Source organism: Tauraco erythrolophus, chromosome 6 (assembly GCF_009769465.1).
Source record: "Tauraco erythrolophus isolate bTauEry1 chromosome 6, bTauEry1.pri, whole genome shotgun sequence".
Classification (NCBI taxonomy): Eukaryota; Metazoa; Chordata; class Aves; order Musophagiformes; family Musophagidae; genus Tauraco; species Tauraco erythrolophus.
The window spans coordinates 33761217-33775987 of NC_141470.1; the positions used below are offsets into that span (position 1 = coordinate 33761217).

General features: G+C 37.9%; 1 protein-coding gene across 1 annotated transcript in view; it reads left to right on the forward strand.

Moving 5' to 3' along the window:
• The window catches only part of COX16 (cytochrome c oxidase assembly factor COX16), a 51674-nt gene extending 37107 nt beyond the window's left edge, over positions 1 to 14567 (forward strand). Inside the window, exons 3-4 of the mRNA XM_086612784.1 lie at positions 353 to 415; positions 14451 to 14567. Of these exons, the coding sequence (XP_086468910.1) occupies positions 353 to 415; positions 14451 to 14567 (180 nt within the window). The remainder of the gene's footprint in view (positions 1 to 352; positions 416 to 14450) is intronic.
• The last annotated feature ends 204 nt before the right edge of the window (positions 14568 to 14771 follow it).

A 14771-nucleotide genomic window follows, 5' to 3' on the forward strand; every position in this document is an offset into this window, starting at 1 on the left:
TGTGACCACAGTTTTTCATGGTCTTTCTTGTTTCATTTGTTCAAGGCTTTGTTTAGTTTGACAGTTTCAAACTAAACAGTTACAGATTTAAGTATCTAAGGAAATGCAAGTGCAGGGCTAGTTACAAATGAGCTTCCTTTTTAATTTGAAAAGTTTGGCTGTTGACCTCTCTTTCAGTTGAATTCTTGTACTGTGTTCATCATCCTGGTATCTGAACAAATAGCACATAAACTCATTTAGGGGAGGGGAGAGTTTGCATGTACCAATATTTAGTCTATTTGAAGTTAAGATTTCTTAAAAAAAAAAATTCTTAAAAGCAAACATTTTTACTGTATTCTTATTTGTCTTGCAGGTTGATCCAGCTTTGAAAGAAAAATTAAAACAGAACACTGTGACGCTGGAATCTGAATATGAGGTAAAATAAATTTGTTGCTTGGGGCTCATAACCTTGGCTACCCTTGATTACCCTGGCCGTTGGTGGGTTGTATCTGTCCCTAACTAAAATTAGATCAGCCATCTGCCTTTGACTCACTGATGTCTAATAAAAAGGTTTTTATGTAAAGAAAGGTTTTTGAACATGCGGTGCTTCTTTTTGAACACAGCTTTACTTTGATGTCTTGGTGCCAAGTATAGTGGTACAAATAAATTCAAGTATTTCTGTGGTTAACCTAATCTATAAATGTAGAGCTGATGTTGGCCTTAGATGGAATGTGTATACATATGTGTCAACACTTCAACTGCCTGAGTTTTGATGATCTTTAGACCAAATTGCAGAACAATGTGCTTGACATGCTTTGTTATTTCTTGCTTCTGAAACTTACATGTATCTTTCAAACAACTGTTCTTCCTTTTTCACTATTTCAGAAAATTTTGTGGAGAAATATTTCACTCTTTCCTCAAAAACGCATTTTATTCAAACATTACTGAGCTCCAAAATGATTGTTTTGGCCAGTTTAGTATCCAGAGTTTCATAAATCTTCAGGTCTGCAAAAAGCCGTGTCAGGAAAACTGGAAAAAGCCTCTCTGTATCCAGAAACAAAGGATAAAGCTATTGAAGATAATTTTTAATGTTTTAAAATTACTTGGATCAAATGTCCAGCTAACACTTTATCTATCTCTATGGGCTTTATGCTGAACACAAGTTTTCTTTTTCTTCCCATACCCCATTCCAGTCACAAGCCTTTGGAGAGCTTGATTGCACCCATAGCTCTCATACTTAGGTGTCCAAATGGCAGTATGTGGTCTTACTAATAAAACCTTTCTATTATATTACTCTTTTGTGATTTGTCTGAAATGAAAATAAAACATACCTTCGTATTTTTCCGTGCCTGATTTCACAGAACATCTGCCTACCTGCCAGGTTTGTGATAGGGTTTTACTGTTATTGCAAACGGTTTTGGGCCATCCCCCTTCTACAAAGAGCTGTGTTTTATGGTGTAGGGAATAAAAAGATTCGATCCCTGAGTACATATGGAAAGCTCCGATGGAAACTCAAAACATCCAAATCCATTAAATTCTGATTATTGTGTCTCTCACTTTCCATAGAATATATTGTAAGGCTGCTCTGATTTATTTATGTGGAAGAACCACAAGCAGTAAAAAGAACCACATCTCTCTGTTTAACTCACTACCTAACCTCAAAATCAACTGATCTGTATTCAGATATGCCTTGCTTTCTCTCCAGAAGATAAGTAAATAGTTGAAGAATAATATTTAAATGGCCATAATTGCATTAGCTTTATGGATAAATCAATGGTAATAAAATACCACTGGCATAACAACGTATTACAAACCTACTTGGGTAATGAGGCTCATTCCTGATGGACAGAAATGACAGAAGCAATCTTATTTTTTTCTTAATCTAAACTGCAGAGAGTTCCCAGGCTGAAATTCTTCCCAAGTAGTGTTTGTGTGTTACAGAGGGCAGACTGGTTCAACAAAACAAACGGATTTGCCTTTTCACATAATGAAAATAGACTCAGATTATTGTTCTAAATATAATCTCAATGTATACTTTACTGTGGACACCAACTTGAAAGCACTGGACACATTCGTCTCTTGCTTCAGTGAAACTTGTGTAACTACCAGCAGTCATGCCCATGCTTCACAGGCTCTGCACTGTGTGTGACAATTTTGGTCCCACTATATTCTAGTGAACTAAATCTAACCAGTTACTGAGTTACAGCTGACATTTAGGAGAGAAGTTTTCTGTGGACCCCATGTGTTCCAGGCTAGGGAGTTTTTGGTGGGGTTTTTTTCCCCTTTATTTTTTTTTTACAGCTCTTAGAACATCTTCTAATTCTGTACATAGGTCGCATTGGAGGATTACACTGGTGACTTTTACTAAATATGGTATAATAAGAGATCAAGGGCAGTAAAAAAAGACTTGCTGTTTTGATATGTAAAGCCTTATTTTACAATATTATTAGCGTTAGAGGGTGGCAAGACACTGGCACAGGTTGCCTAGAGAAGTTGTGGCTGCCCCATCCCTGGAAGTGTTCAAGGCCAAGTTGCATGAGGCTTTGAGCAACCTGACCCAGTGGAAGGTGTCCCTGTCCATGGCAGGAGGGTTGGAGCTACATGATCTTTAAGGTCCCTTCCAACCAAAACCATTCTATGATTACATGATATATGCAGCTGTTACTGTGGATACCAAGCCAGCTCTTTTGAAGCATGGTTGCCTGATGCATACAAATGTCTATTGGCCCTCCCTGAGACTTTTAAAAATACCTTGTTGTCCTTACAGAAATGTACATTTTGAGTACATACAGAATTGTTTTAGAATGTCCTAATTTCTGCTATAAGCATGCACCTTTTTGGCTGTATTGCAAAAGATAAAGATGTTTCCTGTACTTCAAACATGTTGAAGACTGCATTTTGTCTCCGATGTGATGGCAGTGATGAAAAAAGTTATAATCAATTTACTGTGAGGAAATTAACATAAAGACATTTTCTCACCTTCTGATTTACTAAATGATATCTTCTCAAACTATACAAAATTTACTTGATTTCATATAGGAGTATTTCTTGCCAGGATACTATTTTGAAGAAGAAAGAACTTGCTTGTGTAATTTGTATTTCTTATATCTCAGGTATGTTAATAATGCTATTTATCTTGTGCCTTGGGACATGCCAGAGGAGCAAGCTACCTTTGCATGTGTTCTCCATTGTTTATGTATTCTTCTCACACACTTATGTGTCCGCATATGGCCAATTAGTCCTTGCTGCTCCCCTTTGCCTAATAAATCATGGCTCTGTCCGCTAGTGACACTGGTACTAATGTGAACGTAGTTCTGCTGCTGAACTGGACCTTGTAGAACACACTGTAAAAAATGTCAAGTGTTTGACCTGTTACAAAAGCCTAGAATATTTTGTTTGAAAGCACAAAAATATTGTTTGAGAGAGAGGGATAAAAAAAATCCTGATTAATGTTGATGAGTGAAAAACATTTTTGTGGATGTTTAACAATCACAGTACATTCCTTTTCTTTGGTTTAAGTGCAATCTCAAAATAACATTCCTTATTCTAGCACTTGGTTTCTGTACTTCTGTGAAATTAATGGTCTGGTACACACTAAAAAATCTGGCCTCAGTCAATTACATCAGACCCTAAAATAAAGAATTGTTGTTTAGGATTTTTTTCTTTAAGGACAATTTATTAACAATTTACGATAGAAAAATCATTAAGTTTGAATCAAATATGTGATATCCAGTGAGAACCAATGGCAATTGAAGGCAGAGGAAAAAAATATCACGACAAATAAAAAGTGTGAAGAATTGCTATGGAAAAAGTAAATGGGAGGTTATAAAACAGAGAAGATTGATAAAAGACGCTAAGGACATCGGAGAGTTACCTGGTAAGTAAGCTGACAAGGCTATGGGTAAGAGGGTGGTGTTGCAGCAAACTAAGAGTAAAATAATGAGGATGTAAAATCATGAGTAACCCCTTTGGCAAAGTAGCAACATGCAAAAAATATCTTTGTATTTCTTTTAGAGAAAGAAGTCCTTTATATTCAAATCAGTAGAGACAAGGGATGTACTTCTAAAACTCTTAATAACCAAACAAGGTATTATTAATATCTATTAAACTCCGATGGTTTATGGCTGAGTGACAAGAAAATGCTTGGAAGACTTCAATTGCTGCTGAAAATCTCAGTCTGGGAATGATGGTTCTCTGGGAATCATCACTGGGCGGGAAGGTGATATTTTTAAGTGCTCTGTGAGATTTGTGACATATCTGGGCAATCTTGCATACTTTTTTTTGGTGATACAGAAGAAATTGTAAAATCATTACTGATGTGCAAGTGACATGAAAGTATTGAAACAGTAAAAGTATGACAAGGCAGGGACAGAGAGCTGTTCGTATTACTTCGTAATTTGGGCTCATTAAATGAGCAAACAACTTTTTTAAGTAGCCAAAGTTATTTGTTTAGTAAACTAGAAATGCAGGCCAGAGTGGGCTCCATTATGGAAAACAGCAACTCTGGAAAAGATTTAGGAGTCAGTGAATAAATAATTCAGATTGATCTTCTACTGCGATGCTGTGGCACAAAGAGCTAATTCAGTCTTTATGAATATAAACAGAAATGGTAGAAGGTAGGAAGAGGTGATTTTACTTCTGAGTGTGGCACTGATGAGGCTAGTACTGAAATACTGGATCTACTTCTGGCGTCCACATTGTGAATAGGGCTTTGAAAATGGGATAGGTTGCAGAACAGGCTGAATGTATTAAAGCAGGGCTTGAGAAAATGCCTTAAAAGAAACTTAGAGATTTAAATCTTTTTAAAAGTATCAAAAAGAACGTTAGTTATATATAAATACCTTCATAAGAAGAAAGTGCTAGCTATTGAAGATTTTTTTCCTTCAACTGGTTGCAAGCTATTGGACTCAGCATGGGGTAAGTGAGGCAATATGCTGGTCTGCGAATAGTCAGTCTAGAGAATGCTGCTTTCCTGGCTTGAAGTACATGAATATTGAGCAATTTTTGTTCCTCACAATTTGATAAATCGCAAAAGGTCGACATTAGCTCTGGACAAAAGTTGTGTAACTGTGAGAATTACAGCAAAAATACTGTAATTGCAGTATGTTTAGTCAGGACAGTTCAAAAAGTAAAAGCAGGTGTATGGAGAGGTGACTTGCAAATATAACCTGTATATTTATTGTCTCAAGAGTAAAAGAAGAATTTGAATAGGCTCTTCTGAAAAAAGATTCAAGCCACTTAATGCTCATTTGACTTAACTTCAGGGACTGCAATGTCAACAGAATGGATGAAGTGTTTCTTAAGGAAAAGGCAGTATAGTAACATAGTAATTTATAGTATTAAATAGATGCATCGAAGTGTGTGGACATGAGGACTACTCTATAAGGAAGGTAATTCCTGAATGCCAGCAGTTGAAATCTGCAAGTACCTTGTTGCTGCCATTATCAGTACCAGAGGGTTACTGATTTTGTTGCTGTTTAAGAATTAACAGATTAGTGTATTGAATTAATTTCCTTCAGTATCTGTGAAGATACTAAGGGCTAAATACCTTGAGCTGTTTGAGAGATGGCAAAGATGATGTGAAAAAAATCCGTCCTTAGTGACATGAAATAAGGTTGAGATATTCTTTCACCCTTTAGTCACTCCATCCCTTCCATGCTCTCTTCTTTGTTGGTACATTGTCCAGCCTAGCCATTACTTTCTGACTGTCCTCCAGGTTGTGTCTGCAACAAGTGGAGTTTCTTGCATTTCATTTTATTCATGTGTAAAATGGTCTTGAGAGTTTTTATTTCACTGTGAATCTTTATCACGTAATGTTTTGTAGAGGACAAAGTGGTGTTAGTTTATCATTAATGGAAACTGCCATGGGTAAGACAGGGAAAGGATTTTAGTTAAAGTATTTTTTGCTAACCATTTTATTCTGAGTGGATGTACAGTCCATAGCCAAGCTATAGTTGGCACCTTTTCTCATTGACATCTCAAAAGTCTTGTGTGCCATAGCTCAAAATATGATCAAAGAAGCACAAAAAGGTAGAATTTGGTGATGGGTATGGCACAGGAAGAGTTCTGGTGGAAAAGCCTTCTTGCAGGAAGACAGATATTTAGCTTCTAGAGGAAAATTCCCAGGGTGTTGCTTTTTATTGGTCTTATTTCTGGAATTCTTCTCGGTTAAATAGTTCTGTAAATTCTTTCCTGGTCATGTTTATAACGTGTTTCTTTGCACAGGATTTCCTTAACTGTGAGCTGTTTGCAGTGTGTTGCATTTGCATTTTTCTTATCCCATAAGAAGACACAGATTTCTCATAGAGGGAAAATGAAGTGAGGCAGTTAACAGTGCAATCAGACAGCAAACATGGTCGGGACGTACAAATGCCTCTTTATAAATAATATCTTCTCACTGTTTCTCTTCTCTCCAAAACAGAATCCTTTGTACCTGCTTGCACTCCCTGTACACCTGTTTTTTTAATCCCAGAGGAGCCAACTGACTCTTATCATGTTAGGGCCAACACTGTGTGTTGTCTCAATCACAAAAAAAAAAAAAATTTTTAGTAGAGAAAGTGGCATCCATACAGCATGGCTGAATTCTTTCATTTATTGTCCTAAGGATGCTGCTAGCTTCTACTAGGCAGTATTAGGAAGTTTTTCTTGTGCAGCTGGCTAGGTGGAAATGTTAAGCACTTCTGTCATGCTAATGGCCCTCCAGTGAGGAATTGCTAAATCTTTGGTGTGAAATATCTCTGAAGTAACTTTAGTGTAATGTATCGAAATTCAGCTACACAGCTAAGGCTGTATACATTCCTCTTGTTGAGTGCCTCTGAAGAGAATACAGCAAAACAGGTAGTTTTGAAGGAAACTTTTGTCTCAGCAACTAGGCAAAGCAGCTTTTTGCAAGACTGTCTTCCTGTGTGTTTTCCTTAGCTTTTTTTCTTTCTTTTGGCCAATTTCATAAATGCTGTCTGGAATATTCTGTGACTGCCAGCATACCTCCAGATGATGCCTACGTGTACACTCAAACTAAATTTGAAATACTTTAAAAGATTGTTACACAATTCTCTCATGTTCTTTGTTTCTCAAATTATTGTTACCCATCTTTATTTAATGCTCAAACTACATTATACAAATATATTTGCTCTTCAGTAGTAAGTTACTGTCAGAGAGTGGGTCACTGTCTATCCTATAAGAGGCTTACTGATCAAACAGAAAAATGAGATGCGAGATGATCACAGAGACTGACCATAGAGTTTACACACTTTTTAATTAAATAATCAGACTTTTAAAAATTGAATGGAAAAGTTCCCTGTTTCAACCCCTGGCATCATACATCTGGTAGGACTTGAGTTTTGTCCAAGTATAACTGGGAGACATCACTGAGAAGTTCAGAGACTGAGGGAAATGCTGCTGGCAATTCAATACGTAATACTCGATCTTGTTCATGGCATCTTCCCAGCAAGTCATTGGAGACCCAATGTCCCACTGTGCCATCCTACAGCTCTAACATGAAAATAAAGAAAGAATCTTCAAGCACGATGCAGTTCAAAACCAAAATACCTTTCAATCATGGAAAGATGCCAGACCTTACCTTCTAAAACTTCCTTTTCTTGTAAAAGTTTAGATGGGTGCCTTGATCCTTCTCAGATAGAAGTCTTCCTAATTTGATTTGAAGACCTGTTGGTTCTGATGGAATGAAAGGTAGATTTATTTGCAAGTTATGTGCATACTGTACATTCAGCAGTATTACTGTAGCTTTGCTGTCAGTGGCAATATGTCAGGGGACTATCACTCATATTACTATCCTCATCAAATAGACAGGGGATGTTAGCCACAGAAAAGAAACAGGAGGATTTTTTTTTTCCTATGGGAAATTTGCCCAACAGCAGATATCAAACAGTAGCCATTGATGTCACTGAAAAAAAACATGGCTGAAAGAATTGAAGTTGCTCTGATAACATTTAGCCAAAGCCATAGTTTCTATGCAGAGGAAAGCCTTCTGTTTCCGCATATAAATTGACAAGCAAGTTCTGGGAGAGACATGAGTGGAAAATCGTCAGGAAAGTATAGATAAGAAACAAAAGTCCTAAACTAACTCTGTGTGAATGTTACCTGAACTAACTGAGGCCAGGATAGAGGCAAATTGTCCACACAGTATTCATAGTCCTAGCAAGATGCTTGAAATAAACCTTCTCTATGGTCTCAGGAGGCTTTTGTGTGCTCCAGACAGGGACATAGTGTGAAAATCCATATGCTCTTCCTACCAGCCACAGAACTGTAGGTTTTTTTGCTCTTGCTGCACTCCTGCACTGTAAAAGATGACAAATCGCCTTCAGCCAAGCTCACCTGTATGTAATTGAAAAAGACCCTGCAGATATCCTGAAAATCTGTCCCTAGCTGCTCTTCTTTTAGAGGGTTCTGCTGCAGTAAGTAGGACATACCTTTACAAAGTTGCATATGATACAAAGTTGGCAAGATCAAGCACTCAAAGTTGGGAAATCCCTTGGTCCTATTAACTTGGCTGGGTCTCCCAAGCTGTAAATTCAGAGATAAACCTTAATAAGCAGAACTTCTCTTTCTGGGGCACATTAACCATAGCTTGATAAAACTTCCATATACAAGGGAAATGAAAACTATCCTAAATGTACTTCATTGCTTAATTGAAAGTGGAATTTGCTGAATTTTGGGTGTTTGAGCTTGAAGGTGTACTGTTGCACTCATGCTATTCTTTATGTTGGATGTTTCAGAGTTTCATTTTTGCTCAAGAAAATAAGATAAACTCTAAGTAAATGACCCATGCATGAGTTCTCTTGACTTTACCCATACAACTTGTGAATCTTTTGGACTGAGAAGTCTATCTTGGGTGGTCTACAGGTGTAATGTATGAATGGCACTGGGTTATCCTCTGAGATTTAATGTGGTTTTTAAGACATTTTTCATTGTAAGAAGGGAAACTGCTTGTCAGTTGGGAGGAAGTCATCACAAATCCTAATTCCTAGATGAAAGTCTATCTGTCTAATGTTATTTTCTGTTATTTTAAAAATTCCAGGCTGTGTAATCATGTAGTTCTAACCAAGTGCTATAATTGTTTGTTTTACTGAGTCATTTGTATTGTTATAGCATCTTCACACAAAACTGTGAGAGCACTCAGAGGACATTAATTAAACTCTATGACACCTCTGAGATGGAGGCAAGTCCTATTTTCATTCTTCAAACTGGGAAAATGATGGTGGTGCAGTTCCTACATACACATCTTTTACAATACAGCTACCTAAAGGCGTTTCCATTCTTTCTTCACCCAAGGATTCCTTCAGCTGTGCCAGTTCAAGTGTTTGCATAGTCTTATATTTAAATAGAATTCGTTCATAAATAGTATGTATTTGTTTTCCTAATCTATTTCATTTTTCTGATCGGAGCACAGCCCCACGTAGTGCTGAACTGACATAATTAAAGGGAAGATAACCTATGGGGAAGGAGTCTCTTAAACCAGTTCACCATAGGTTAATTAGTTGTGCCATAGATGAATGGTATTAGATCACTGAAGTTAGCAACAAAAACTCTGTTGATTTCATCATTGTGGTTTTTGCATCTTCAGCAAAGCCAAAAAGAGAAGCAGCTCTCTGGATGCTTACATGGAAAAAAAAAAGCACCAACATTTCTTCCCTTAATGAACAAAACCCCCTTATTCTGGCAATAGCATGCTGCTTACTGACTTGCTTGTATACTAATAACATTAAAGCTAAACATTCTCTAGTTGGAAAAAATACTTATTTTTAATCTGAAGATTAAATCACTAATCACAGGCTATTAAATCACATATCATTAAATCACTAATCGCAGATATTAAGTATGTCGTATCCTAAACAAAATAAGTAACACCAAGTTTATATTAAGAAAATGAGATGTCAAAAAGGTGGCTCTGGGAAAGAGTTGTAAAAAAAACAATAAGGCTATATCAGTATGATGGTAAAGTTAAGATTTTCAGTCATGCATAAGACAGTATATTCAGTGTTAGCCTTAATTCTATACCTTCTGCATCTGTACATCATCATAGAGTTTCTCAATATATCTTTTATGGTCTTCAACTTGTTTTGACACTCTTGCAAAAACAGACTGGTTTAATACATTTCTTTCACTGCATCTTTCACCCATGAGGATGTTCTTCCCTGGCTCATCTTTTATCTTCGAATGGGTTTGCTTACTATAATGATGGGAAATAATTCTCTCTGAATTAGAGTAATTTTTTTCTGTGATGCTCATCACAGAATTTATTGCATCAAGGTGTAAAGTACACAGGATTTTCTTATCCTTCCTTTCACATGTGGGAAACAGAGACTAAAGTCAGACATTTTTTGTAAGTGACCACCTTGAATTAGCTCAGCCTGAGCACCAATAGCTCTGAAGGAATATCTGCAGATTTCGGTTTCTTTAGTGTGGCATGAAGTCTATCCTGCAAGAGTAGAATTCAAACTCCTTTAAAAATTTTACTTTATTTTAAGGCTGACAGAGGATTATGGCTTTTGCTTAATATCAAACCAGGCATTTGAACAAGCAATTAAAAAGTGAAGGTCTCTTTATGTCTTTACTGGTACCTTTGCGCCAGGCAAGCTGTTTAACAAAAGTCTTAAAAGTCAAGTGTGTGGCAAACAGTAGAACTTTTTTTTTTTTTGGTTCGCTGTGCCTCTCTGCATAGCTGCATTTTGTTCTTGAATTTACAGCTTCTGTCAGTCCTGTGCTTTTAAGAGGCAGTTTAGCTGATTTAGGAAGTGAATCAGTAGATTTAATAGACTACACTGATCTTACTTTAAACAGCTAATTTTCAATATCCTTTGGGCTATTTGAGACAAGCAGGAATCGTGGTGCTGCTCTGATCTGATTACATTTCATTGTAGTCTCCAATGATTGACTACTTAGTAGTACATTTGAATTGGGAGAAAAAGCTCCCAGTTCGTATGGATTTCAATTTAGTAAAAGCTGGAAGTAGTTTACCATCTTTATGTGATGTCTCCATGAAGTTAGATGGGCAGAGTCAGGTAACTAAAAAGAAAAAAAGAAATAAAATAAGTAAGTAAAAAGGCCCAGTCACTTTGAATGAAAGAGGTTCGACTTCTTGTGGGAGCAGAACTAGCTGCTTGCCTGATTCTCACTGTACAGCTCAGGCACTGTGAAGGAGCTGTGCAACCTTGCAGCATGTAATCGATAGAAGGACTCTCAGTTGGGTCTTACTCTTGGCGTTAAGATTAATTAAACATGTAGCTATGTATGTGTCTTTGGTCTACGTCTAATGTCGCCATTTATTCTGGAGTGAAACTGTTCTAAGAATTTTCATGTCAGTGACCAAGCAAAAATGTTAGGGTTTGTTTAGTTGTATGGGAGGTAGTGTCATGGTTTAGCCCAGGCTGGCAGATAAGCCCCACTCAGCCACTCGCTCGCTCCCCTCCCAGTGGGACAGGGGAGGGAATCGGGTTTATCTCAACTCATGGGTTGAGATAAAAGACAGTGTAATAGGTAAAGCAAAAGCTGTGCATGCAAGCAAAGCAAAACGAGAAATTCGTTTGCTACTTCCGTCAGCAGGGAGGTGTTCAGCCATCTGCAGGAAAGCAGGGCTCCATCATGTGTAACGGTGACTTGGGAAGACAAACGCCATCGCTCTGAACATCCCCCCTTCCTCCTTCTTCCTTCAGCTTTATATGCTGAACATGACATTGCATGGTATGGAATATCCCTTTGGTCAGCTGGGGTCAGCTGTCCAGCTGTGTCCCCTCTCAACTCCTTGTGCCCCCCCCAGCCCACTCACTGGTGGGGTGGGATGAGAAGCAGAAAAGGCCTTGGCTCTGTATAAGCACTGCTTAGAGGTAACAAAAACATCCCTGTGTTATCAACACTGTTTTCAGCACAAATTCAAAACATAGCCTCTTCCTTGATACCATGAAGAAAACTAACTCTATCCCAGTCAGAACTAACACAGGTAGATACATGTGAAAATAGTGTATAATAGCAAAGCGTTGCAGAACAGATTTTAAAGTCCCGTTTCACTGGTGATACTCCTTCTTATGCTTATCGACATGCAACAGGAGTCCTCTATCCTTTCAAAACTTGATAACATCAGTTTAGAAAACTAGATTGTCTAATCATGCTGCCTTCTAGTGACTGAACAGATACCTGTCCTGTAAACTACTAATTTCTGCAGATACTGTCATGTGCTAGTAAGGAAGGTGATTTCTTTTTGAATTGCAGCAAGGTATCAATCACAGTCTTTATACATGACATAAAATGTTAATGATTTCTGTAACTACAATGAGAGTGAAAAATGAAAATACAGTCTCTCTATGTATTCATTAGAATATTTAATTTGTTATATTTTAATTGACAAAAATTAATTCTGTCAATAGATCTCATGTGTTCTGTAGTTTGAGGCAGTGCCATTTACTGTACATAACCCTTGGTTGGTTTATTCTGTCAGTATATCACAGTGTATTTTCTAGGTACCTTGATGCTATCCATTGGAATCTGCCAAAATGCTTTCTTGTACTGGTTTGTTTAGATTGTATAGTTTTGAAATACTTCCTGTTTTGGACAAATCTCCTCTCTGAGAGGCCTTTGTGAAATTTCAGGGGCAGATTAATACGCACTTTTGGTAAAGTTCTGCAGTATGCATGTCTCTTTTGATAGACTTCTTTATATAGCCTATCTTTAGATACTACAAGTTTTGTTGTATGCATTTTAAATGTTGATTCTTGTTCAGACTTTGGGAGCTGAGCAACTGTGGGAATAGTTTAGATCCTCACAGCTGTGTGGTAACTTTGTATGTCATAAAATCAGCCTGCTTCCCTTCTGTTAAAGCACAAGGTTATTTTCAGTGTTGTTTCCTTGAAGCTTCCATTAGAATCAAATGTTAAATTCTGAATTTGCAATCAGAGTGGATAGTCACTGCTGCATGGAATGATGGGTACCTTCCCTCCTTCTCCCTTCTATGTCAGCTCAGATCCCTTCCAGTTGAAATGAAATACCAGTTAATCATAAGATGTATAAAGTAGTGAAGACAATTCTTCAGAAAGACCTATGCCAACTCCACTGTACAAAAAATTCAGTTGCTCCTACCTTGTGAAAGTCTGCTATGTTTGTGCATGTGTTCTCATATATCTTCTGTTGAATGTTTCCTAATTTCTTTTGATATCTGACTAACCTCATTGCAGTTTCCTCAGTCATAGAAGTAGCAGAAAACTTTTGCAGAATGTGAAGTAATAGCAGCAGGTCTGTCCTGTTGTAGCTGTTGAATTATTCTGTGACTATTATTCAAGTCCCTCAGTATTTGCCATTTATTTGAATGATTGATGGCAGGCAAATTAGACCACAGGCTCAGGGCAGAGGTAAGTATTTTCTGGTGTATTTTTACAGCATTTGCTGAGATGAGGCCCTGATCACAAATCGGAGGTTTAAATCCCACTGCAGTACGTGTCATTAATGGTATGCAGCATTACCCTCTTCAGTAGCATGTAGAACAGCCCTGTTTCTGGTAGTAGTGCAGACCCCCTCCTCAGTCTCCTTTTGACCGAGCCCCTTCGTGTCTGATGTACTGTTCCACACTGCAGGCTGGTGTGTGAGACTTGAGGTCTGTGTCTACTGGGAAGGGACTTCTATGTCTCTGCCAGTAGGACTGTGAAGATGCAGTATGTGTTTGTCTTCTTCACCTGCAGCACTTGGTAGGTAAGGTCAGGAGGGCACCTACTCTTCATTTTTTGTCCACCTCTAAGGCTGGATAAATACTGCAGTCATTGGTACTTCTGAGTGAAGACTATAGGAACAGGCAAGGAGGTAATTAAAATCTAGACAGTGATTAAGTATCTGACAGTTTGGTCAGTTAGCCTGTCTCATGTGTGACTTAGTGAGAGACCAATCTGTGATGGTTGGGTGCCATGAGAAACTAAGCAGCAGAAAGTATCGCATACCTCTCTCAAGTTAAAACCACGTGTGTTGAAGGGAATTGCACTGTTACTGTCTGTCTTTGTGCTAGATAATTCATCTTTTCCACTATGCTTTGTGCTGACAGGATAATTCAAGTCACTAATTACTAGTCTTCTGTTTGAGCTATACCAATGCTTATCACTTCTGCTACTTCAGTACTTGGCAGACTTGCAGTTGAAGAACGGATCTGGAAAATAGGACGAGAGAAGAAAGAAAAAGTGAATGAAAGATATCTTTGGTCGTGTTCAGATGCTGTAGCGCTTCCTGTCCTACATGTTATTTATCTTTTGATAAGCAGATGCAGTAATGCCCACCCTAGTCATTTATGTAGCTATATGGGTAACTCCCAAATTTTTTTTTTCCTCATTGTTGGCCTTCTCTTGCAGGGTAGATCAAAGTTCATCAACCCAATAGTGATACTGAGTTTCTTATGCAGAAAGAAGACAATTTAGAATAATACATACTTTAAATCATGAGACTGTCAAGGTGACACTGTTATTTTTGCTGTTTATCTGCAGAAGCTGGAGAAGTCTGATTTGAATAACTGGGAGAACATCAGAGGACCCCGTCTGTGGGAAGATTCCAGGACTGTTCAGAAGCAACGGCGGGAGGCTATCCGTCTCAAGACAGAGTGACTGAGCAAGCCTACTTTGGTGCCTCTGCAGGAAGAAAACAAAAAGTCTCAGGCTGGACTGTCTTATTTTTTGATGCAGTGTCAGGAACAGACATGGGAGGGGGGAATTGCACTAAGCAATTCATGACGGTGTATATATAAGTAACTGTGAGATCAGTCCAAAAGGCACTGTATTACATGAAGCTCTTTGTTTGCATCCATTTGC